This window comes from Malaya genurostris, chromosome 1 (genome assembly GCF_030247185.1).
Source record: "Malaya genurostris strain Urasoe2022 chromosome 1, Malgen_1.1, whole genome shotgun sequence".
NCBI lineage: Eukaryota > Metazoa > Arthropoda > Insecta > Diptera > Culicidae > Malaya > Malaya genurostris.
In genome coordinates this window covers 80707093-80734766 of record NC_080570.1, presented here as the reverse complement: position 1 = coordinate 80734766, position 27674 = coordinate 80707093, and the positions used below count along the sequence as shown (strand labels likewise).

The following is a 27674-nucleotide window of genomic DNA, read 5'->3' as shown; positions in this document are numbered from 1 at the left end:
AGTCATATACCCGACAAAATTGTTTTAAGATGAATTGGTCTCTCCATTCATGCAAAATAAATGGTTTGTCATATTGAAGTTGTATGCAAAGTTTCATCTAAATGAAATCAAGTCGATCCTGATTTTTCCACCTATTCTGTTGGTCCGTCTTTCTCTTTTGATTAATCGTCTATTTACAATTTTTAGTCACATGAAACACATGATTATAACGCCGAACTGTTAGTCTGAATCTTATTTTCATTATTACACCCATATTGATTTTGAAGAATAGCTAAACAGTTTCAATGATTTATATTTTCAGTTTTATTTGGTTCATTATACATTAGCATGACTTCTTATTTCCAAATAATAATTTGTACTATTTATACCATTTCTTAGAGTACACATTAGACACAATTTTATATGTTACTCAATTCAATTAAAATACGTAATAACGATTGCCAAATAAATAGTATATTTATCTAATAATAAATAGTATTAGCATTATTACACAGAGTAGTAGTCAGTGTTTCGATATAAACTAACGATTAGGAGTGATTTAATGAAATGAATAATTACAACATAGAATGACACTGGTTTTTTTAAAATTAGTTTGCTTCGGACATATTCATTTTACATGTTTGATATAATGGTGACTGACGCCAGTGACATTTGACAGGGGTGTCGTCCAATAAATGTCCACGCATTGGTACACAAGAGCCGTAGTCTGATTCACATCTATCTGAAGGTATCCAGTTACATACTCCAAAAGATGAATTGCAATACCCTGTGTAGCATGGTTTAATCTTGCATGAGCATCCCTTACGATAAATTCCAGCCAACCCTCGTTTCTCCACAATAGTAAGTTCCGAATACTTGCGAACGTAATTACACAAACCCACGTGTGTATCTTGCGCCGCGATAGCGTACAGTTGGTTCACTTCCAACTGAAGCCCGCACATCGAATCAAAAGGAGGTGTCACAAGCTTACCATGTTTCAGCAACTTTTTAGCCCGGGGACTTATCTGGGAATAGAAATAAAAAAAAACGTTAGTAACAAACAAATGAAATCTGGAATTAGCACCTATCGAGTTTTTATTACGTAAAATATAGCGTGAAGCGCTTTTTAACAGTTGTGTTCTGCGTAAAGGAATGAAACTCTGAACAAGTGAGCACGTTGTCTTGCGCAGTGAAAATTCTAGAATTTCGCGATAATGAAAGAATGTTTACCGTACTTGGATAACTACATGTTGTAACAAAGCGAGGCTTTCGCTTATAGGTCAGTTAAAAGAAATTTTTTTAGACCACAAACGAAAACCAACTGACAATTTAGCATTGCTGTCAATCGACGTGTCAATATATATATATATATATATATATATATATATATATATATATATATATATATATATATATATATATATATAACATCAAGCTGTTGCTGAGGCGAGCTTGATTTAGAAAGACGCACACGTCTTGCAGCGATTTTTTCAAGGAATAGGATATGTGGATAAGGTAATATGATATGTGATATGTTGCGAAAGATTACAAAGCCAATAATGCTGCCTGAAATGTGTAAATTATGCAAAGAAAATATGGAAAAAAATGATCTAGACGGATGATTTGCGAAGGTTAGAGATAGCCCAGTACCAATATTCATCTCATTAGTAGAATCGCCATTTTCTTTTGCGATTACTCGACTTTCAATCTACGCATTGTTATAAAAGCGGATACAATATTTCAGCTGCGTCTCTGATACCGCAGATCCCCTTATTATCAATCGAACAGCAGATTTCACTCTAACTAATACTTTTCGTGTATGAAATGACTACTGGAGTCGTTATCCTCTGTGGGAATTTGTACCTATGTTTACAGACAGTATCAGTATGTCTCACCGAAAAGAATCAACAAATCGATAAAATCTAACAAAGTTGCGGTGATTATATATGAAATTTGAAAGTATCAGTAAATACTGGTAGTGTAACTTTGATGTAGTATTGCATTCCAACTGGTTTCGGTCTTCCTCATATGGGAAGGCTATGCACCCGAAGAGTGCAATTGTCGTACTTAGCGATTGCCTGTGGTGTTCTTTGCTGTATCTAGCAAACGTCTCCATATAGCTCGATCTATGACCGCTGTTCGCCAGCCACTAAAGGCCCAGATACTTCGTAAATCCCTATCTACTTGATAGATACACCTCGCTCGCTTTGCTTCCCTTTTTCTTGTGCCTACCGGATCAGATTTAAGAACCAGTTTCACAGGATTTTCGTCCGACATCCTAATGACATGCCCAACACATCATAGTCATCTAATTTTAGCGGTCCGTACGATAGGTTTCCAAGCAGCCGTTGCATTTTGTGGCTCATACACCGTCTCCACGTTCCGTCTTCCATCTGCACTCTGCCACAAATGGTGCGCAGCACCTATCTTTCGAAAACGCTAAGGGTTTTCACTCCGCTGATTTGTTACCATCCCATCCAATATACCATTCGAATCAGTTCGTCGAGTTCGCAAAATGTCTGTGCACTCACTTTTCCCGAGTTGCCCGAACCGATTTTCATTAAATTAAACGCTATTCGCACTATTCCGGGATGACCGGGACGGGACCATTAGGGACTATCTGGGACGTTTTTTTTCCTCGTCGGCGATGACTGAGCTGCCGGCGCGTGTATGTATGGGAATCCCGGATCCGGGATAAAATCCATTCGGGTGCCGCCGATATTCCTCGTCGAGTTTTTCGCACCATCGACGCCGGGAAATCAAACCTCATGAAAACAAACTTCATATCAAAATTTTGTTATGAAACTCGGAATGATTAATTTGTTTCCAAAAAGTTGTTGGAAGTTTGAAGTTGTATCTAATTTAAAATATTTAATACAATCAATACAGCATGTGTTGTTATATCTATGGAAATATAAGTAAAGAGGTTAAACCGGGTAATTTATAGTCGAATTCATATTTTTGGTTTACGCCTGCGAAACGATACTTCAACAACCACAGCAAAATCAACTATACAGGAATACATTCAGATATATTCATACCAAATGTAACGTTGATGTTTTCCAAATAAAAGGCGTAGTCCGTTCATATTTTTTTGGGATGTCAATTATCTATCAGCCGGTGGATAAAAAAAAACTCAATTTCTAATTATTAAATGAATATTTCTCAGATCAAGTAAACATTCAAAATAGATCTTGTTTTTCAATGCCCATTATTCTGTTAAGCAATCTATCACATCTCTCGAGGCAGAAAGTTTAAAGTGATCTGAGTTACGAGTTTAGAATAAAGTACATTTCTCAAGTAGTGCTTTTTCTAACCATGATTGCTTTTCATGGGAGAAAACTTATTACTCGTGATTTGAATACTTTTGATAAAAGTAAATAAATACCAAAAAGGAATAATGTACTTGGACGTGCATGCAGGAGGTCTTGGGATCCGTGTCGTGCTGCCCATATTTAATACTCTCCTGTTGAAATTGTCGCAATCAGATATCAGGAATCAGAACTAATTGGCTGAAGTGCACGTTCACCTAGTTATTTGGAGATTTGTGCCTTGCCGTGGCTTCTAATCATTTTTCTGACAAAAGGAACATGGAAGGGAATTGTGAAGTGGGTGAGGTGAGAAAACAGCACAAAACATGAAGAACCTGGTGTTATTCCACGTAGTGGCGCAATGATGCCATGAATTCTCATATTATTAATTTTATTCTATATATTACAGCAGAAATTCCCCAAAATGCAACAACTTAAAAAAGTTTAGAAAATAGTTTTGAAGATTCCTACTGCACATTTAAATTTGAGTAAGTGAAAATCTATTCAATCGTATGTGAGAAAGTGAAGTGAGCCCCATTTTATCACATTTGATTACTATTGTCGGTACTTCCGGAATCGAAAGCTGGATATCGGCACAGTGACATTCCCTCCATTCAACCATATATTAATATCATAGAGACATCCAAGTAGAGATCTCAATGTGTGTAACAAATTTAACGGTTGATTCAAAAAGCAATCACCAAGTAGCAATTCTCCTGTAGAGGCGCTTCGAGCAGCCCAGCAGCCGTTTATGGGCTCTTGCGTTCGAGATTCTATACAATGGTTATTAATACGTACGAAGTCGAACGCAACGGTGATTTTTAACGAATTTTCACTTGTATGCTTTACACAGCTTTTTTGAAATAGTTTGTACTAGCTTGTATGTTTGTTCTCTGTGTTAATATTACCTACAAAAAATGTACCGGTAGCCGGACTTGGATAAAATTCAGCATATCATTTATGGGACTATCAATGGTTTATTTGGTTACAGACTCTCATGGTCTGCAAATTAGATAAATTCACTAGCCTATATAAAAAGGGTAGCTCATGAACAAAGTATTCTTGATATAAACATTTTAATACTAAACAATCTACCTCTGGAACCAGGGGTTTGATACGAATGAAAATTGGGATATTCTCATGGCATCTTAAGATCTTCCATCTGTGATCCCTGAAAGTGAGATTTTTGTCGTTAAACGTTAAAGCTAAATATTTTGCTTGGTCAGACCATGCCAATCCCAAACCATTCGATTTTATAACGTGTTATTTTTTTTTGTTTTAGGTAAGACGCTCTTGGCTAATAGAGAACTATAATTAATTGTGGTTTTGCTTCATTTTGTGCAATTTGCTATTTTGTCTAATAACCACTGAAAATATTCATACTTTTTGGTAGGCGACTACAGATCACTCGAATATTTCAACCTTGTAACACTTGTATCGACACAGAATAAAATTTATGACAATCAACAGGTAGATTTGGGAGATCAGAAGTGAATATATTATACGAGATTGGAGTTACGGTCGAACCTTAAGGAACACCTGCTCGCACGGGTAGAAATTGAGATTTACAATTCTAACCTGGAGAGTTCGATTAGTTAAATAATTTTGAATCATTTTGGTCAAATAAAGGGGAAACTGGAAATGGGACATTTTTGTTATTAGGCCTTTGTGCCAAACACTGTTGAATGCTTTTTCTATGCCTAGAACTTCAAAACTCCAAAATAAAGAACTTCCAAAAGCTTTCTCATGATTGACTAAATGTCATCAAAATTCGTCTCAGTAATGTCAGGGGCTGGGGTCCACTAGGAGATTGATAGTACCTATTAGCTTGCTCCGGACAATACCAGCCTAGATGCTGTGTGGAATCCGGCGGAAAAAAATGAACCAAGAATAGATCCATTGGGTTCCTGCTTCCATGTCGTAAAAGGCGACAATTGCAGGAGTTTCTTTTTCCTTTCAGTTATCAGATATTTTCAATGTTTCACTTCTGATTACTCTATTTCACTAAATTATCTCTTTATTCAACCTATCAATTTCCGTCTAGCTTCGGAGAAAAGTTTTATTAGGAATGATTTCTTCTTCCATGTTATTGATTGTCTTTCAGGATTATAAAATGAATGATAAAAATCAACCATTTCGCAAATCCGTTTATATTACAAAGTTAATAACAGAGATAACATATATCGGTATATTGAATTCATAGTAAAAAACACTTGATATTAATATTTCAAACAGTAAATTATTATTTTCCTGGGTAGTCGGCTGTCCAGATCAACCAATATAACCAGTTGAGCCTAGTTTCATTTATAAAAAATAGGGAAATTTTTATTATTTACGCGATAGTATTGCAAATTTTTCTTCAGAGCTGTGAATCAAGACTTCCCGGAACTTCAATATAGGATATTGTTGAATCGTTCACTCGGGAAGTCAGTGAGTTTAGTGGTGCATCCGAGCATCTTGAAACCGGAACATACTGAAATTTTTACTAACAAATATCCTTATCCCGTGACACTTGTGGAGTGCGCAGTAGTATATACGGCCTCTAGTAACAACAAGTGTTGGACTAACATCCCTTCCCATTCTTTAGACGATCTACGTTTGGGCCTGGCCGGCGCCGGTACTGATCAATGATTTCTGGGATTACCAGAAGATGTACATTGAAGGATGATTTACCAGTCCCAGGTCGGATCATCTAAAAACTCCCTGTACAATTTCAGCTAATTCCGATCAGTAACGGAATAGCAACCAGGGGTGGTCGCTCAAGTTCAAGCTCAAGCTCAAAATTCGTCTAAGTAATGTCATCTTGTAACAATACTTGAGTTGAAATATGTTTATATATCTGTGAGATATCATTTTCAAAATTTCACGGAAGAGAAACACGTTGGTTTTTCTTACGGAAGAGAAACACTTTGGACTATTTAGAGATAAGACTGAAAAATTGCCAGCATAAAGTTGGTTATGAAGTATTTTTTCATTCCGGTTATTTTGTCCACAATTCCACATGCTTTGCATTTAGGTCCCCTCTAACGAAAATTTAGATCAATATCTTGTGAGTCGTCTTCAAAGACATTAATTTGTTCACCAGCGCATTAAAGAAACAAGTATGCTGTTGCACACTTTTTCAGTTTGTCACAGCCGTTGGCATTGTGTTCTAAATTAACTTGCCTCTCTTTAAGTCTGACGATTGCGGATAATTTTGGGCATGCGATACAAAACATACCTCACATTCCTGTATGATTATGCAACAAAGATTATTGAAGTGGATGAAGTTCAGCCTGTGTGACCCGAGATGCCTTTGCCTTTAATTGAATTTTCATTCTATTTGAACTTAAATTTTACTGCGATTAAAGTTATCACTGACGCATTTAACACTTTTCACTTGTTTATTTTATAAAAAGCTCTTCATACAGTTGAGGCGGATGGATAAAAAACGTTGGTGATGCTCCGCGTAGCGAGGATCCTCAGTAACGTTAACGATTATGCCTTACGTTGCGGATTTTTAATGACTTTAAAATGGTTTATTATTCCAATATTTTCCACTGTTTTTTCGCTAAGGATCATCTGGTCTATCTTGATGAACCATTTATGAGATTTTCCTTAGGCAAAATATAAAAACATTTATTCCTCTCTCCAAGCAATTACATTACACTCGCTTGAACTACTGACTAAGATTTGCCCAAGTTATTCTGTTTCACTACTCGTAACATATTGTTAAACTTGATCAGGATCTAACAAGGAGGAATGCTCGCAACAATTGGAGCTAGTGCTACCAACGGAAGAGCAGCTTGGCTTGGGACAGGACTCGAATCTGCGTTCTTATGCTCCGTGCATACTCGCCACACTGAATCTATTAAAAAAAATCTTGTAACTCTAAAACACCAGTCAGACATAGTAGAACGAACAACGAACATGATCTGCATGCTGGCCGTCTCCCGACTGATACCTGGACATCGTGTGATTCGAAAAACGAGGATCGACACGAGTGGAACGATCTTCCGAAAGTCCGTACAACTTTTTGGCTTCGCTGACGATATTGATATTGTGACACGTAACCTTGAGAAGATGACGGAAACCTACATCGGACTGAAAGCTGAAACTAGGCGTATCGGATTGGCCATAAATGCGTCGAAAACAAAATACATGAGAGGAAGAGGCTCTAGAGAAGAAACACTACGCCTCCCACCACGAATATTGATAGACGGTGAAGATATCGAGGTGGTTGACGAGTTCGTATATTGGGGCTCACTGGTGACCGCCAATAATGACACCAGCAGAGAAATTCATAGACGTATTTTGGCAGGGAATCATGCGTACTTTGGGCTCTATGGCGGAGTGCAGATGGAAGACGGAACGTGGAGACGGCGTATGAATCACGCATTGCAACAGCTGCTAAGAGAACCTCCTATCGTACGGACAGCTAAAATCGGATGTCTACTATGGGCTGGGCAGGTCAAGGATATGGGTCGACAGCCCAGTGAAAATGGTTCCTAAATCTAATCCGACTGGTACAAGAATCGTAGCACCAGCCATGCAATGGTTCTGTACACTCTGAATCGGCTGCTGAAAAACAGAAGGTGAAACAGAAGGTGAAATTCCACTACAGGAATGTAATACCAAGGCTTTGCTTTTTACAAGATGAAAAGGAGCGCAGCGAGCAAGGTGGATCGATCAAATGGAGGGTGATCTCAGAAGCATCCGTGCATTGAGTGGCTGGCGACGAGCAGCCATGGACGTATGGAGACGTATGCTTGATACAGCAAAGGACACCCCAGGACTATAGCTGTTAGGTAAGGTAAGTATCTAACAAGGAACATATTGGAAATATGACATGCGAATACAACTATTGAATGAAAATTTCGACAAAGCTACCGCAAAGATGGGGCTCGAACCCGTAGAGCTAAAACCTATCCGGGGAAAACGTTTTACTAATTAAACTAGCCTGCATGTGATACACACGAAGAAACAGCCTAACTGAACAGAAGAGCAAAGCATGTTCAACTCGTACGCCACACAGTTCGATAATAGTCATATCTCTATGACAACCCCTTCCGCCAGTAGATGATTTTAGATTTTGGTTTCTTACTTTTGCTGCCGCTGCCTATTGTTATTGATTCGGTGCTTTATTGTATTAGCCTGTTGTCAGTACTTGTCTGATGGCAGGAACCCCAGACTGGCTCTTTCTGATAGCGGACAGGTTGCATCATAATTATATGTTCTTTATAATACAACAACCCCAGAATGTATTTAGTGTTAACCTTGATTTGAACCAACATATTGTGCAGTTTAAAACTAAATATTAAAGCTCATGAGATATTTAATTCTATGAATATTGTGTTCATGTAGTTTACCGGAACTATCTTGCCTTGTATTCTTTTTTGATGACGATTTTGTAGACGATATTGCCATTGTGTTTTCGATTTGATTTTCTGAGCACTTGTGCAACAATCACTGCAAAAAAAGCAGAAAAACAGGGAATTATTATTTATCAAATGCCGGCATCCAAGTAGCACGTTAAGTCACTGTCCCGTATTTTCATACTAATTGTGCCACTCATTAATTAAGTTTATGTTACTATTCTGGTAACTGTTGTGTTACTCAAAAAACGCAATTATTCGGTGTTGTGCAACATATCTTTAAGTTCTTCCGTTGTTACGAATATCAACTGTGTAACTCGTATTATATTACGACAAATCTCGTATGTTCCACAATCAGTGATATTAGCTAGAGAGAAATCGAATATGGAACTATAAAAACAGCAATAAAAACAACGAAAAAGCAACTGTGGAACTCAAGGAAATTACTACGTCATGTAAATAACTATTGAATTGATGTTTACAAAATCCTAACAACATAAATTCTAATGAAAAAGTTTCATATACGATTTACAAAACAATTCCTCATTTCAAGAAGATTATGAAACACATGATCTATATGAATAAATGATAATTATAAAAATAGTATTGATCGTTCGTCTGTTTGTGGATAAAAAATCGACAACGAACTACATTTTGTGGTAAAACATGTATTTGTACACCAGAAATTTTCAAGCGCCCTCGAATATATGTATTTTGATGGTTGTTTCATCGAAATGGTGTTAACAATATGCATGAGATAATTTTCATATGCTTACAAATTTTCGATCAAATTGACACTATAATTAATCTGAGAAATGCAGTAAAGATTTTTTTTATATTTTCCCACGAAAAATTCAGAATTTAAAATGCAATAATATAGAAACGGTTTGATAGATTTCAATAACTATACATTTATTTAAAAGTTGATTCATGAAATTTATTTAAGAAAAATGTTTGGTTTCAACAGGATGGTGTTACGTGACACACAGCCAACGGAACAATCGATGTTCTGCGAAAAATCTTCGAAAATCGAATAATCAGGTGATGTGAATTGGCCTCCGAAAAGCTGTGATTTGACGCCACTGCATTATTTTTTTTTTCAATCATCCAGAAACAATTACAGACCTCAAGCACGAAATTCAAGTTGCTATTGGTGACATAAGGCCAGAAACAATTGAAAATGTGCTCAAAAATTGGGTGGATCGGATTGGTTACCGTCAGGCAAGTCAGCCGTGGGGGTCATTTGAACGAAATTATTTTTCATAAAAATTACCCTTCAAATAGATTAAAATCATTGAAATCTATGAAACTGTTTTTATTGTTGCATTTTCAAATGCCATCTTAATAACAGGAAACATGAATATGTGAATATTTCAGGAGGAAGATGTTCGCAGTAAGAAACGCTTTACGTTTTATAAACTATCAAACTAGTTAAATTAAACTACAATACAGTATATTCATTCACCTTCTACATCCTATAGTGGGATCTAAATAGTCTCATAATTCCATTTAAAAAAACGCGTTTAAAATTTTCTTGTCTATAAAATCAATGGAAACAATTTATTACTCAAGGCAGCCCGTAGGGTCTGAAACTTTCAATGGTGAAATGAAACCACTGATAAATTTTCATGTTCAAATTGGGAAGGAAATCATAAATCCAATTATTTGAAATGTCCTGTCAGGGAAAAATTTTAAACGCTCGTTCGCTTAGACAACAAGTCAAAACAACGACCTTAAATTTACAGAACATACCTGAAAATCAAAAAACCGTTACAAATGCCACGCCTAATTCTTCTAAGGCACTTATTTCTTCGAATTTAAAACAAAAAACAGGTACGCCTTCCAATTCGTCTTCTAACGAAAACAATTTATTGACAGGTAGATCGACCTCGTCATCATCTTCTTCTAATGTCAGTTATGCTAGTTTAACAGGTAGAAATCTACCACTTAATTCTTCTAATGTAAATAATCAAAACACAGGACCGCTTTGCAGTTCATCTTCTAACGAAAACAATTTATTAATAGGTAGATCGGCCATATCATCTTCTTCTAATGGCAGACCTACCAATATTCGACTTCATCACTTTTTGAAGCATTTTAAATCGGATAGCAATTTGCAAATAATATTATAATGAATTTAAAATTTAACAGTGATGTGCCCCAGGTTTTGGATGATGAGGTACAGGGCGCGTACCCCCCTTTGGCGGATGGGGGTGGGAGACAATTTATACTTCGTATTGACAAAGTTGGACCATACCGAGATCGATCGATCGTTCGCTTATAAAAGTAAAAAGATGAAAATTATTATGTTATCTGGATCGATCTCGGAGTGGACAGGACTAATACTGCTTGAAATTGACAATAGGTCATCAGGTGGTTTCGAGCATTTTTATGCCTGGAATTGGTCACCAATTTGAATTATGTTGATCTAGTTGGGATGAATATTAATATAAAAAATATTCGTCCTGAACTGGTGAATTTAATTCAAAAAGAAAGACTATTGTTATCAGGAATATGAGTAAATTGATATCTTATGAACCGTTTAGGAACTTTCAAACCTTTCCGGTCTGGTCCGGTATCGGTAATGTTTACAAATTGCAATGACGGCGAAACTGATTGATCAGGTGTAAATACACTCTCAAATCGGGAAAGGTTTGAATGTACTTAGATTTCTCCTTAGAACTTGGACACAGATGTTACCTTTTAACTGAGAGTGTGAGATGTGTGTTTCTGGAAGAGAACGGTTCATGTGAACCATGTCATACAATCACACCAATTTTTTTTCACGAAATACATGTAGTTCTTGTTTCCTGGGTGCGTGCTCAACACTAGAAGGCCCAAAACTTAGTATAGACCTAAATTGCTCAAAAACAGTCAAAATGATTGGAAGAGAGAAAGTCAAAAATAAAAACTGTTACAGAAAAAAAATGCTAGTGCAGTGTGTCTTAGTGCATACATAATTAAATAAAGAATTAAAAAAGTTCACAGAATTTTAAGCAATCCTTCCATTGTTTACATATTGTTACTCTCCTGGGCAATCAAGTGTTAAAAGCGCATCCTTACATTATATTATTTAACGAGCTTACTAACACCTGATTTTATTTTATTTTATTTTCTTGACGAAAAACGAGCCTGCTGAAATAAAGGATTATCATCGAGATTTAAGACCAAGAAAAAGACCCTAGAATGTTCTCAAGAAAATGAAGAAAATTAGGTATTTTATGTAATTACCTAACTTTTGGTAAGTAAAATGCACTACGATTTTTAATGTTACTTTTATTATTATTAATATTATTATTATTATCATTATTATTATTATTGTAATTATTATTATTATTAATCTTAATATTATTCATTTGTTCTTGATAAACTATTAGCTTGAGATATTAACAGGTGTCTCCGGTATAGTAAAAAGCAATAAATGAAATAAATTCCATGAATGGTTTCAACTTCGATTCCCAGGCTCTCAATAAGTTTAGTATTGAAAGAAGGTAAAAATCGATGTTAAATTTGCCATTGGATAAAAATGGCAACTCCACTACCCATTCCAGTAAACCTGTCAAATCGATGAACCACATAATGTGGATTACTTTTCAATTTGACATTTGGTTTAAGAAAAGTTTCTGTCACAATGGCAATATGAATTTTGTGAACTTTGAGGAAATTATAAAATTCGTCTTTACTCGATTTCAAAGATCTAGCATTCCTATTTTAAATATTCAAATAATTATTTAACATCACTGTTAAATTTTAAATTCTTTTTTTTCCTTTATGGGCTACTCTGGCCGAGGGGGGTGGTTACAACGATCCGCACTTTCCATACCGGAAGAACTAGGCTATGGTGCCCAAATGAACACTAGTAACGAAGGAGGAAATCCTCCAGCATGTAACCCAAGCGACAGATTCCTTTACGGCTATCAATTTGCAACGAAAGATGGGGAAAAATGCGAAATTTTGCAAAGTTTCATCGAGTTCCTGCCCAAGTGACAAATTCTCTGGCGAACTTGCAATAGAAGATGTTCGTATCTTTCGTTGCAAATTGATAGCCGTAAATGAATCTGTCGCTTGGGTTACATGCTGGAGGATTTCCTCCTTCGTTACTAGTGTTCATTTGGGCACCATAGCCTAGTTCTTCCGGTATGGAAAGTGCGGATCGTTGTAACCACCCCCCTCGGCCAGAGTAGCCCATAAAGGAAAAAAAAGAATTTAAAATTTAACAGTGATGTTAAATAATTATTTGAATATTTAAAATAGGAATGCTAGATCTTTGAAATCGAGTAAAGACGAATTTTATAATTTCCTCAAAGTTCACAAAATTCATATTGCCATTGTGACAGAAACTTTTCTTAAACCAAATGTCAAATTGAAAAGTAATCCACATTATGTGGTTCATCGATTTGACAGGTTTACTGGAATGGGTAGTGGAGTTGCCATTTTTATCCAATGGCAAATTTAACATCGATTTTTACCTTCTTTCAATACTAAACTTATTGAGAGCCTGGGAATCGAAGTTGAAACCATTCATGGAATTTATTTCATCGCTGGAGCATATTTGCCATTCCAATGCACCGGTGAACAAACACTCACAAGATATCGAGCGAAATTTTTCGTAATAGGAAACTTATATGCAAAGCATGCCCAGAAGAATTGTAGGCCAAATAACCGTAATAAAAAAATACTTCATAATCAACTCTCTGCGGCTACTTTTCAGTTCTTTATCCCAGTAATCTGACTTGTTTCTCTTCCGTGAAAAACCCGTCTACAATTGATCTGGTTGTAACAGATCAAAGTCACATTTGTAGTGAACCGATTACACATGCTGACTTTAACTCAGATCATCTTCCAGTAACATTCAGACTTTCCAACGAAGCTATAATTAATCCAATTAGTTCTATATTCAACTATCATACAGCTAATTGGTTGGATTACTGATCTCACATTGAAAATCATGTGAACCATGAAACTATTTTAGAATATTCTGCGGAAATCGACACATCAATTGATAATTTGAATCATTACATTATCGAAGCTAGAAATCTTTCAGTTCTCAAAGCTCAAACTTAAATAAATTCTCCTATCATCGATGACAATCTTCAACTGCTCATTCGGCTGAAGAATATTCGTCGACGACAATATCAACGTTCTCGTGATCCTGCTATGAAAAACATAGTTAAGAATTTACAAAAATAAATTAAACATAGATTTACTCTTTTGCAAAATGAAAATTTCGCTAAAGAAGTTGAACAAATTAAACCATATTCTAAACCTTTCTGGAAACTTTCTAAGGTTCTTAAGAGCAGCAGAAACATCAAGTTGTCGACCAATTAGCTTACTTTCTTCTATCAGTAAACTTTTTGAAAAAAATATCTTGTTGAGAATGATCATATAAATGAGAATTCAATTTTTACCAGAGCAGTTTGGATTTCGTCATGAACATTCAACTACTCATCAACTTGTCAGAGTAACGAACATGATAACATCAAATAAATCTTCTGGGTTATCCACTACAGTTGCTCTTCTGGACATAGAAAAGGCATTCGACAGTGTTTGGCACAAAGGTTTAATAGCAAAAATGTCTGATTTCCAGTTTCCTATTTATTTGATCAAAATGATTCAAAATTATTTAACTGATCGTACTCTTCAGGTTAGCTATCAGAATTGTAAATTTGAATTGCTACCCGTGCGAGTAGGTGTTCCGCAGGGTTCGAGCGTAGCTCCAATGTTGTATAATATTTTCACTTCTGATCTTCCAAATCTACCCGTTGGTTGTCAGAAATCGCTATTCTGTGACGACACAAGTCTGTTAGCCACATGTAGAAATCTAAGAGTGATTTGCAATCGCCTACAAAGAAGTTTAAATATTTTCAGTGATTATCTGTCAAAATGGAAAATTAAACCAAATCCAGCAAAAACGCAATTATTTATCTTTCCTCATAAGCCAAGATATTCTTTTCTTAAACAAAAAATGATCACATTCTCAAATTAAATGGCTTGGAATTGACATGGTCTGATCAAGCTAAATACTTAGGTTTAACGTATGACAAAAAACTCACTTTCAAGGATCACATTGAAGGAATCCAGACAAAGTGAAATAAATATATTCAATGTTTATATCCTCTCATAAACAGAGATTCTAAGCTCCTGTCTAAGAAAACAAATTATTAATTTATAAACAAATTTTCAGACCAGCCATGCTTTATGCAGTACCAATTTGGTCAAGTTGTTGTTCCACCAGGAAGAAAACGCTTCAAAGGATTCAGAATGAAATTCTGAAAATGATTTTGAAGCGTCCTCCCTGGTTTAGTACAAATGAGTTAAACAGACTCACAAATAAAGAACCATTAGATGTAATGTCACATAATATTATAGGCAAATTCCGACAAAAATCGATGCAATCTTCAATTGAATCGATTCGCTTAATAATTTAATTTTAACTCATATTCCAATAAATAGTTATTTAAAAAAAGATGTTTCTATGTGTTTTGTTTATGCATGCAAATAACTTTAGTCCATGACTCAGGGAGATGTTGACTCAATCGAATTCCGATGACTCATTTCGTATACAGAGCAAATCATGTTCCGAGGTAACCGTTCCATCGACTAGCCCCGCTTAAATGAAATATTTGTATAAAATGGATTTAACCATTACAGAAAGACTTTCGATCCCTTGCAAGCAGTCGACACGTATCTAGTTTATGTTCTTCAGTTTTGTATGAATAATTAATATTTTCCAATCTTACCAATATTAGAGTTTGCATTTAAGGTGAAATGTAGCGGAATGTGCGCGTCGCGTTTTTGATCAATTATTCAAAAACTATACCGATTTTTGACAAGCTGATAACACTTAAGTCTTCGCAATTAAATTTATCACAACTAAGTATTCTTCAAATTTTGAAATTTTGCTTTGCGGAGCCGTAATTGGATTTTGAAATGTATAAACGATTACTGTTCCGTTCAGCGGGAATGATTTCAGAACTGAAAGGTAGTGTTTGTAACAAAATTTCACAAAGAATCTGAAAATGTAACTCGAAATTATTAAACTATAGCCAAAACAACCGAAAACTTTTCCGCAAAATTACAAATAAATACAATTACAAATGATGACACAAAATTATGCAGCATTGAGTTTTGTGTTGAAATGGAAACGAGTAAATGAATATTGTAATAAAACGTTTATTTTCTTAGTAACTGTAATTTCTAATGCTAGTAATATCCAAGTATCTTGAGAGTTCAATGCATTGATGTTACTGATGCATTGCTGTGTAATATCATATAATAGATATAACTTCAGATTGTACGGTCAAAGACACCGAAAATACTTGAAAGTTCTCTTGTCTTCAATCGTTCTTTTGAAGGAGAATCCATGCTTGCTACTAAACTCAGGCATATACATAATAAACAAGATAGGCTATAGATATACATATAACCTCATGTTAGTCAATCATAATTACTCATGATTCATAGTTCTAGTGTAATAGTAATCACTAACAATAACGATTGAATATTCAAAGTGTGAAAGATTCAAAAATCCATTACGAATCAATGAGTGTTTTTACAAGCCAACAAAACGCCCACTGCGCTCAATCACTGAAAATATTCCTGGACGCATTTGGTATCATACGTCAAATACGTCAATATGAACATATTTATATATATATATATATATATATATATATATATATATATATATATATATATATATATATATATATATATATATATATACATATATATATATATATATATATATATATATATATATATATATATATATATATATATATATATATATATATATATATATATAGTTTTGTTGTAATATGTAACTTAATTTACTAACCAAATTCTGCGTCACAATACGCGGTTTGTGCATGTTCCAATTGACAACTGCACGCTTCGATGATGAAAAGCTGGGAAAAGATTCCTAGTAGGATCAATAGCACCATCACCATCAGTTGATATATGTTCATATTTGTAAGTAGTACACTGTTACATTTGATCTAGAAGTAAAAACCAAATTTAAATGGTAAGATTATGACGTGAATACGTCCTATTTTACTATGGGGTGCCTTTTCAAAATTTACTGTCTGGGAGAGCGAAAAGTTTTGACCATGAATATCTTTTGTTGTGTCTTGCGAATGTTACATGCCATCGAAAATATGACCAGCATCTTGTGATAAAATTTTCGGTTGTAAGACATAATCACAAACAATCATAAATTGCAGGTTTCAGAAATTTATGGTATCAACGAGGTAAACGCATGACAGGTACTGGCCTTTCTCGTACCCACAACGAAGATTTTGATATATTTCGTACATTCTAATGAATAGCGAGCGGCGTGCGTCGAGGATTAGAGAGGTGTTTCTTTTTGATCGGGAATATAACGAAAAAAACGGGTGCCGTTTACACAAACTTTTTATTCATTGGCACTTTTGCAATCTTCGACTTGTTGCTCTCTTTTCGGTAACACTAAAGTGGATCTACGCTTCTTGTGCTGTATGATTTGTTCACGAAAAATAGCTATTATCACTCAGTGAATGTTTCTTCTTCCACTTACTACCATCAGGTTATGTGCTGACAAATCCGATATTTACTTTTATTTATCACTATTAAAACTGCTTTTATGCTTTTCTGCCAGCCACGTTTAGCGGATTCTTTTCTTATCACTATATTGTACACGGAATGGTACTACTTGAAAACGATTATTAACACGAGACCTTTTTTCCTTTTAGTGTTAATCGCGCAATCAATAATATTTTCATTTCGTCCTAAAATTTCACTGACTATGTTCTAAACTATAACAACCATGATTTGCGACTGCTTGACCACTGATTGACGGACTACTATCCGTACACTATACGAAAACTGACTGACTTGTCTACGGGTCGACGACGCGACGGATATTTTCCGCGTACTCTCTGAAACTGACTGACTCCTAACTCTTCCTAACTATGGGTTTTTAAGCTCCTAACATTTACTATCGGGTGAAGCCCGTAGATTTTAGTACAAGCTGAGCTTGCGATTTTAAGTAGAAAGTTCAACCGACCGAACTAATGATTTGAATGTTCATAGCCATGTATTTTTAATTGTATATCATTGAAATGTTGATTATTAGCTATCAGTGTCTGAAAATCTCCGGCATACCGGATTTCCATACCATAGACGACAGTTTTGAAGGAGTAAGCTAAATATTAATGGGAAAGCATCGCTCTGATTGGTCAATCGATGCAAAATCGAAGCTGAAGCGAATCTATAAATATAAGCGAAATTATAGCTAACGTTTCAGTCCTACGCGTAGCATGCTAGAGGAAGGATGTTGCTAGACAGCAAGACAAAAGTGCTATAAAACGATTTGAAGCTTCAATTGGTATGCTCTGATCTTGTGTCATGCGAGTTCGGATAAATTTTGAGTGCTTAAGATTAATTTCTGCGTGTCTAGCGGTTATTTCTGTGTGCCTAGCGGTTTATGTTGAACCGTCAGGTCGAAGGCTACCTCATACATGAACTGCTACGCACTGATGAGTCTAAGACGAAACGTAAAATCAAGTGACTAATTTCTAATTTGTATAAGATAAACTCAATTATTAATGAGAAAAAGTTAACTTAACGCCATAAAAATAACTATGTGCATACAAAACTTGAACACAAGCTTGGCGAAGAGAAACTTAAATATCGAAATCCGTATCGCAAATAAGTACAAAAATGTAACTGCATACATTTGGGATATTGATGTAATTTCGTCGGCTATAAAACAAATACAAATCAAGACAAACAATGTTTGTTGTTGGTTTCTAATCAAAATTAATCTAAGCGGATTCTTGTGCAATTGCGGATTCAAAAGTGCGACGATTGATTGAACTGTTGATTTGTAGATCATTAGAAATTTTGATTGCCTTGTTCCACATCAATGGCTGCGAACAACCCCATGGGGCTGATCCTTGTAGTTTTTTCGTTGAAATATGCAAATCCGAATAAATGATTTCAAAATTTTGTATGTTGTCGCCATGCCGAATCCCATGCAGTGTTATTATAGATTCTTACTTAATATTTGGGCCTTGCCCTTGCGGAATTCACAATTCCATGTCACAATTATACTGACAAATTGAAGGCAGAGCCCGAAAGTATGCCTTTTGTTCGGTATATTTTATGTATGTGTGACGCCACCATCAGTTCAAGGCATTACTAGTTGGTGCAAGTAGACTTACAGTAGATCCGAATATGATTATCAGAACCAAGAAGACCAGAATGGGTTATACACAATATAATAATATATAACTGGATGTCGTGAAGCACCTACATTTAAGTATGGATAAGTTACATCAAACATTCTGACACAAAATTAAATACTACGAAGTAATATTTATAGTTCTTTATAATAAAATAATGGTGGTTCTGAAAAGAACCTTCTTTGAAGGTTGATGTGTTGGAGAGTGATGAGTCGAATTCGAGTTCCGATGAATGCCGCTGACTTCCGTCATCTATTTCCAAGCTGACCGTGGATGAGATACTAATATGGTTGGCGTACGTAGCGTTCACAGCCGATTATAATCTTCCAAAGAAGAACACATTAATTCGCTGGGTTGACCAAGAATACCATAGGCCCATGATATGAAAAGTATGAAATATATCTACGGCTTTCTAGCAAATACGAGATAAATACATGTGCCTCCAAGCATAGAAGCTTGTGAAGGAGATTTCATATCCAACTTCATATACTTACTCATGAAATCAATGAATTTAATAATCTCCTGTTTTGAGACATCTATACTGAAATCATATGGAAACATATGGAGCGAACTTGATTTCTTTATGAATAATAATGAATAAAACAACTGAAAATTCTGGTTATTAATAAAAATTATCTATTTATTTTTATGTCTCCTGGATAATTGATGGGTGCAGCCACATAACCGAAAGTAAGATGGCTCGGCGGCACTAAGCCACCGAGGCGACGCCAGCTGAGTTGGCCGCCGACCCGCCGTCGGAAGCGGCGGTCTTTCGCATACAAACCTGTAACCGCCTCGTTTTGTCGGTCTATTCAGAGCTAGGTTTCTTTACATCAGTCAGGTCCGAACGAGCGGTAGCAAGGTCGCATTGCACACAAGCAAAACGATGTTTTCCTCCGATGGCATGTAGTGAAAATTATGTTGATACGCTAGATACTCTCTCAGATCACTCTCTCAGAGGATAAACTTTAAAAAGACACCCCATAGTAAAGTAAGTCGTATTCACGACAAAATGATTTGTTGGTTACGTCAGTTGTATGAAACTTGAACTGACAGCCGTATGTTCTTTGAACCCAATCAACAATGCAATATAAGTTTTGAACGAGCCAAAAATTAATGAAATGGACTAATCATCTCCAAGAAAATTAGGCGGTATTGAACCGAGCGTTTTGTCGGATATGTCACTTATATCATTGTACCTCCGGAACCATAACGGACGGCCATTTGACATTCGAACTTGATTTATAATTCAATAGTAGCTTAAAAACAAGCCTAAGCAATCTAGGAAATTCAGTGGTAAAAAGTATGGGTGTGTAATGTCACAGACATAACTGGATGTCGTGAATACGAATATAACTGGAACGCTCTCTTCTTACTTTCGAATATCAATTAGACGATCACTAGTATTAATTGTGTCAGCTTTCCCCTTCTTCACTACTAAAATTTGAAACGATGCATCTAACTGGGTCGGTGCTATGCATTTTAGCAGAAAGTTCCTACAACAGCTGCAAACTCCAACTGGTTGAAAAAAAGACCGTATATAGTACAGTAAAGTAAAATTTCGCCTAGTTCTTGGGGAATATGCTAATTGTTTTACAAAATAACTGATACGAAGAATTCTGGAATTAGGAACTGGACCTGAGTTCAAGAACTAAATTCAGAACTTAGAACAGCTCAGAATTCAACTGCAATTTAGTTTTTGAATTAGTTTCAAAACCGAATTCATTTCCGGAATCCAGTACCAACATGCACGTTCAAATTCTGAACCTGTATTCTGGAACTAAGTTCCTGAAACTAAATTCTCCTTCCGACGATGGAGGTCCAAATGGAAACACGATCTAAGCGTTCGAGGCTTTATATCACGCAAAAGATCTGCTTTCATTACCTACTGTTCCTCCTGACGACCGAAGTCCAAATGAGAGCACGATCTGAGCATTTCACGTTTTATAGCAGGTTTGTTCTTGCTGATGTTGTTGGGAGAATCTCACCTCGACATCCAGTTCCGTCTGAAGCACTAGAAGAAATGAACGATTTTCAATCCAGTCGGTGTTGAACAGTCGTTCGCACCGCACGCGTATAGCTCTTGGCTCCTGGAAATTTTTTCTGCCTACCTAGAGTTTCATTGATTCAAGGCTTCAGTCTTTTTCAAGGCTACCTGAATCACTAACAGTCTTTTTAAAGACTAACAATTAGTCAGCCTTTATCAAGGCTATACAAAGAGTGATATTAGAGTGACTACGTGATATTAAAGTGACTAAGAAATTAATCAGGCTTTATCAAGACTTTTCCAAACTAGGAGTCTAATCGAAGACTAATTTAGCCTAGTTAATTTAATTTTTAATTTCATTCATTTCAAAAATGCCTGCGACCAACCGGAAAGGTAACAAGGTTAAGGCTAAAAGTAATTCAATACGGAATAAATCAAAATCCGTTATTCAACATTTTTCTAATAACATTCACGATCTTATAAAATATGAATGTAAAAATAAAAGACAACGGACGGATTTCCCTTCCGTTGATTCTATGCTCTCTATCAATATTTACGAGATTCTTCCTGAATCCGATTGTAGCGACATAGAAGAAAATCTTCAAAAATTCCCAAAATGGACGCTTGTCGTTCGTTCCGACTTCAAAGCATTCCGTACTGAGCTTTCTACTTTTCTCCCGGAAGTAAAAGTCTCATTTCAAATCGGACGAAGAGGAGAATGTCGAGTCTTGGTTAATGGATTGAAAGATTACGAACGTCTTATATATAGTATATTTGTCCGAGAAACTTCATAAATTTTATTCATATGATATAAAATCAGACAGACCCTTCAAGGCTGTCTTGAAAGGCTTATCAAATGATCAAAGTACTGATGAAATTCAAAATGAACTAAAAGAATTGCTTGGTTTTGCCCCTCCCCAAGTAATACTTATGAAAAAGAGCGAATGGTACTTCTAAACCACGCTCTGGAATTTCCCATGAACTTTACCTAATACACTTCAATCGAAGTGATGTAAACAATTTGTAAACTTTACGTTTAAGTACGTTTCATTTCCCACATTAAAATTCATTGGGAACTTTATAAACGGCATAATCGTATTGTAAACTTAACGCAATGTCGTCGTTGCCAAGGCTTCGGCCATGGAACCAAAAATTGTCATATGGATATACGGTGTTTGAATTGTGGTAAATCGCATTCGAAAGGCGTTTGTCCAATGAATGAAACCACTGATAAATTTTCATGTTCAAATTGCGATGGAAATCATGAATCTAATTATTTGAAATGTCTGTCAGGGAAAAAAATTTAAACGCTCGTTCGCTTAGACAACAAGTCAAATCAACTACCTTAAATTTACAGAACATACCTGAAAATAAAAAAAAAACCGTTACAAATACCACGCCTAATTCTTCAAAGGCACTTATTTCTTCGAATTTAAAACAAAAAACAGGTACGCCTTCCAATTCGTCTTCTAACGAAAACAATTTATTGACAGGTAGATCGACCTCGTCATCATCTTCTTCTAATGTCACTTATGCTAGTATAATAGGTAGAAATCTACCACTTAATTCTTCTAATTTAAATAATCAAAACACAGGACCGCCTTGCAGTTCATCTTCTAACGAAAACAATTTATTAATAGGTAGATCGGCCATATCATCTTCTTCTAATGGCAGTCTACCTACAAATATTCCTTCAATGCCATTCGTTTCTTTGAATGAAGTTGATTTAGGCGATATAACTGAAAATAAAATGATCTACCTACAAGATCAACTTTTTCAAATGATCATCCGAATGAATTCGACTTCATCACTTTTTGAAGCAATCCAAATCGGATGGCAATTCGCCAATAATATTATAATGAATTTACAATTCAACAGTGATGTTAAATAATTATTTAAATATTTTAAATTGGAATACTCGATCTTTGAAATCGAGTGAAGATGAATTTTATAATTTTCTCAAAGTTCACAAAATTCATATTGCCATTGTGACAGAAACTTTTCTTAAACCAAATGTCAAATTGAAAAGTAATCCACATTACGTGGTTCATCGATTTGACAGGTTTACTGGAATGGGTGGTGGAGTTGCCATTTTTGTAGAACGGCAAATCAAACATCGAATTCTACCTTCTTTCAATACTACAGTTATTGAAAGCTTGGGAATCGAAGTTGAAACCATTCATAAAATTTATTTCATCGCTGGAGCATATTTGCCATTCCAATGCACCGGCGAACAATTAAATTTCTTTAAAGGCGATTTGCAAAAACTCACAAGATATCGATCAAAATTTTTCGTAATAGGTGACTTAAATGCTAAGCATGTCCAGTGGAATTGTAGGCAAAATAACAGTAATGGTAAAATACTTCATAATCAACTCTCAGCTGGTTACTTCACAGTTCTTCATCCCAGTACTCCTACTTGTTTCTCTTCCGTGAAAAACCCGTCTACAATTGATCTGGTTCTAACAGATCAAAGTCACATTTGTAGTGAACCGATTACACATGCTGACGTTGACTCAGATCATCTTCCTGTAACATTCAGACTTTCCAACGAAGCTATAATTAATCCAATTAGTTCTATATTAATAAAGCTAATTGGTTGGATTACAGATCTCACATTGAAAATCATGTGGATCATGAAACAATTTTTTCGAAAATTCTGCGGACATCGACACAGCAATAGATAATTTGAATCATTACATTATCGAAGCTAGAAATCTTTCAGTTCCCAAAGCTATAACTAAATTAAATTCATCGATGACAATCTTCAACTGCTCATTCGGTTGAAGAATGTTCGTCAACGACAATATCAACGTTCTCGTGATCCTGCTATGAAAAACATAGTTAAGGATTTACAAGAAGAAATTTAACATAGATTTACTCTTTTGAGAAATGAAAATTTTGCTAAAGAAGTTAAACAAATTAAACCTTATTCCAAACCATTCTGGAAAGTTTCTAAGGTGTTTAAGAAACCTCAGAAATCAATTCCTGCTCTCAAGGAAGGAAATCAAATACTTCTTACAAATGGCGAAAAAGCTTAAAACTTGCTCAGCAGTTCGAGAGTGAACACAATTTTAATTTGAACGTTGTGAGTCCTATTGAAAATGAGCCTTTGAGCCGGTGTTCCGCAGGGTTCGAGCGTAGCTCCAATCTTGTGCAATATTTTCACTTCTGATCTTCCAAATCTACCTGTTGGTTGTCAGAAATCGCTATTCTGTGACGACACAAGTCTGTTAGCCACAGGTAGAAATCTAAGAGTGATCTGCAGTCGCCTACAAAGAAGTTTAAATATTTTCAGTGATTATCTGTCAAAATGGAAATTTAAACCAAATGCAACAAAACCGCAATTAATTATCTTTCCTCATAAGCCAAGAGCTTCTTTTATTAAATCAAACAATAATCACATTCTCAAATTGAATGGCTCGGAATTGACATGGTCTGATCACATTGAAGGAATCCAGGCAAAGTGTAATAAATATATTAAATGTTTATATCCTCTTATAAACAGAAATTCTAAGCTCTGTCTAAAAAACAAATTGTTAATTTATAAACAAATTTTCAGACCAGCCATGCTTTACGCAGTACCGATTTGGGTAAGTTGTTGTTCCAGCAGGAAGAAAACGCTTCAAAGGACTCAGAATAAAATTCTGAAAATGATTTTGAAGCGTCCTCCCTGGTTTAGTACAAATGAGTTACACAGACTCACAAATATAGAACCATTAGATGTAATGTCACATAATATTATAAACAAATTCCGACAAAAACCGATGCAATCTTCAATAGAATCGATTCGCTCTCTGTATTAGTTAGGAAGTTAGTATATAAGTTCCTTTTCCCCATTACACAATACAAGTAGGTTTAGAATTTTCCCTACACAAAAATCTCAGAATTGCGGAAGCAAATGTTGTCCTCATGGTAACAACCAAATCGTATATATAATAGGAGTGAAAAGTCACCACTTGTGGCTGAACACCCAATTTAAATCTTAATAATTTAATTTAAACTCATATTCAATAAATAGTTATAAAAAAATGAAATTGAAAATTTTCTCCAATCGCACCAATCCGACCAGAAGTCGGATAAACTGTCCAGAATCCGACTTCCGGATTTCCGAAAGAAATTTCCGAGAAAATATATATGAGTGCGCATTTTCTGATGAATTTGCACATATTTCCTTGTAATTTCGGAACCGGAAGTCGGATTGAAATAAAATTCAAGAAAATTGTATGAGGTTATAAGACCTATCAATTCATCATGAGAAACGTGTGTGACTATTTTTTTTATTTTTTTTTCGTGCATATCACCCTATAATTCCAGAACCGGAATTCGGATCCAAATGAAACTCAGGAACTTTGTATGGGATCTTAAGACCTTTCATTTGAATCTAAGTTTGTGAAAATCGGTTCAGCCTTCTCTGAGAAAATTGAGTGACATTATTTGTCACATACACACATAAATACATACACACATACATACACACACACACATTTTGTGATCTCGACGAACTGAGTGGAATGGTATATGACACTCGGCACTCCGGTTCAAAAGTCGGTTCTCACAATGATTGCATAACCTTTCTATATGAGAACGGCAAAAATCACAGAATTGCGGAAGCAAATGATGTCTTAATAGTAATAACCAAAAATCATGTATATAAGAGAGCTGAAAAGTTACATCTTGTGACTGAAAACTTAACTGAGATTTAACCCGCATTGCAATATATAATATATCTAAAAAACGTCTCCTTGGATTTTAAGAATTATCAGTTATATATTTTAAAATTTCAACACACGCGAGAAGGGGCGAAATCCGAAACCAAAAATCTCCGAATACAAACAATAAACTTGCAATTTCACGGTCATTCGATGCTAAAATTATTTTTTAGCATTTTGTTTTGATTCTACTGTATTGTATACACTGCTGAGTTCTGTAACTCGAAGTAGTTGCTAAAACACACTCACACATATTTATCCGCGCAAGTGATGACACCATTAAAATAAAAGGGAAAGACACCGATATCACAATATTGCGCACAGCACAAATATCTTGCGCTCGTGACTTTTCTCAACTTACCACTGAACAGACGACGTATTTTAGTCTTCTGTATACGGTTAAAATATTCACGTTTTCCAAGAAATCCACAAGTCACGTTGTGTCCAATCATATAACTGAAATTGACATATTGCAAACATATGAATATACACACACACACACATATATATATATATATATATATATATATATATATATATATATATATATATATATATATATATATATATATATATATATATATCTATATATATATATATATATATATATATATATATATATATATCTATATATATATATATATATATATATATATATATATATATATATATATATATATATCTATATATATACATATATATATATATATATATATATATATATATATATATATATATATATATATATATATATATATATATATATATATATATATATATATATATATCATGCTTTCATTCAACACACTAGAATCAACAAAACAAGTGCATTGGATTACTAACAGCACTTAAAACACTTGAAAATCGATTTAAAATGGAGATTGCATGACATTGCACATCCAACCGGTATTACCTTCGAATCTCTACTGACTCATTGGAACGAGTTCATGCAAATATGTATGAGGTGGTTGCTGACACAACACGCGAACTGCACGCTCTTCATAAGATTTCTGTGCATAACAGACCTGCGCGAGAGTTGAGCAAAATTTTCGTGCTACATACTTCCTCTAGCGCCGGAGCAATTCACACTCATACCTCGCTGAAGTATCGTGAAATTCGCGCTTAAACCACGCGACCTCCAAAAATTTAACTTTTGGGATCAATTTCCAGAGGACTATATTAGTGTAACGTAACTCTTCACACTTTTTTTTAATTTTAAGAATGAAACCTGAGTTAATCCACCTTCAAAATGTTGATGTGCCCATTGAGCCACACTTTTTTTAATTATCAAATAATAAAAATAATTGGTTTTAAACTCTGCAAAAAAATATTGATGTTGATATCTAATGATTTGATTCTTTGCGTGGGTTGTAAAATGTCCCTTGAATGACCGTAATTTTTTTGATTTATGGTGTAAGTTGAAATCGCAAGTTTATTTTTGTTTTATTCGATTGAATTCACGTGAGATTTAAACGACATGGAAATAAAATGAGTTTATTCCAAGTATTTCAATTCATTTGAGTGAGGAAATTTCCGTAATTAACAAGTGAGTTTTGTTGTCACTCTGGTGTGAAGTGGAACGTTTTGAAAGATCAAGGCATATTTATTTCCATCAAATGGAAATTTTTAAATTTACACATAATTTTAAAAAATTGCTGCCTGCATGTCTATATGTAATCTGTGCTCAAAATATGAAACAACTCCTGTTAGTTACCCTGTTAAGTTCAATAAACAGTTCGGTTTCACATCTCCTCCAAGTCAGTCGATAAACCAAAACCGCTTACGTTCGGGACAGAAGAAACCAAGTACAGTATTGTGTAGTGAACAATAGAACGATCTCGAAATGAGTGAACCAAACGAACAAAAACTACCGCCGACACGAAAGAATACAATTGTTGTTGACTTCAGACAGTGCAAAATTCGACCTTCGATACGAGAACTTGAAGGTTTGCTTAAGGAGCAAATGCATCTTGACATTAAACGTGTGCATTTACTTCAATGTAATAGGACCAATAATGGTGTTTATATCCAGTTCTATAAAGAGTTGGATGCAATTCAATTCGCTAAAGACAAAAATAATGTGCACTATGTGGAGCATAAAAATA

The 27674-nt window shown here is 35.0% G+C and overlaps 2 protein-coding genes across 4 annotated transcripts in view; one reads left to right on the top strand and one right to left on the bottom strand.

The window, feature by feature from the left end:
* Positions 1-27674, top strand: part of LOC131440613 (synapsin) — a 139701-nt gene that overhangs the window by 69427 nt on the left and 42600 nt on the right. The window lies entirely within an intron of this gene.
* Positions 298-26507, bottom strand: LOC131440618 (tissue inhibitor of metalloproteinase). 2 transcript variants are annotated; one of them, XM_058612056.1, is made up of 5 exons: positions 26413-26472; positions 25931-26025; positions 16485-16644; positions 8653-8738; positions 301-1004 (listed from the first exon to the last, which is right to left on the bottom strand). In XM_058612056.1, the coding sequence occupies exons 3-5, from the start codon at positions 16612-16614 to the stop codon at positions 588-590; spliced, it is 633 nt and encodes a 210-aa protein (XP_058468039.1). In that variant the 5' UTR covers positions 16615-16644; positions 25931-26025; positions 26413-26472; the 3' UTR covers positions 301-587. The 2 variants fall into 2 exon arrangements, with proteins under 2 accessions (XP_058468040.1, XP_058468039.1); XM_058612057.1 differs by lacking the exon at positions 16485-16644 and having other exon boundaries at positions 298-1004; positions 26413-26507.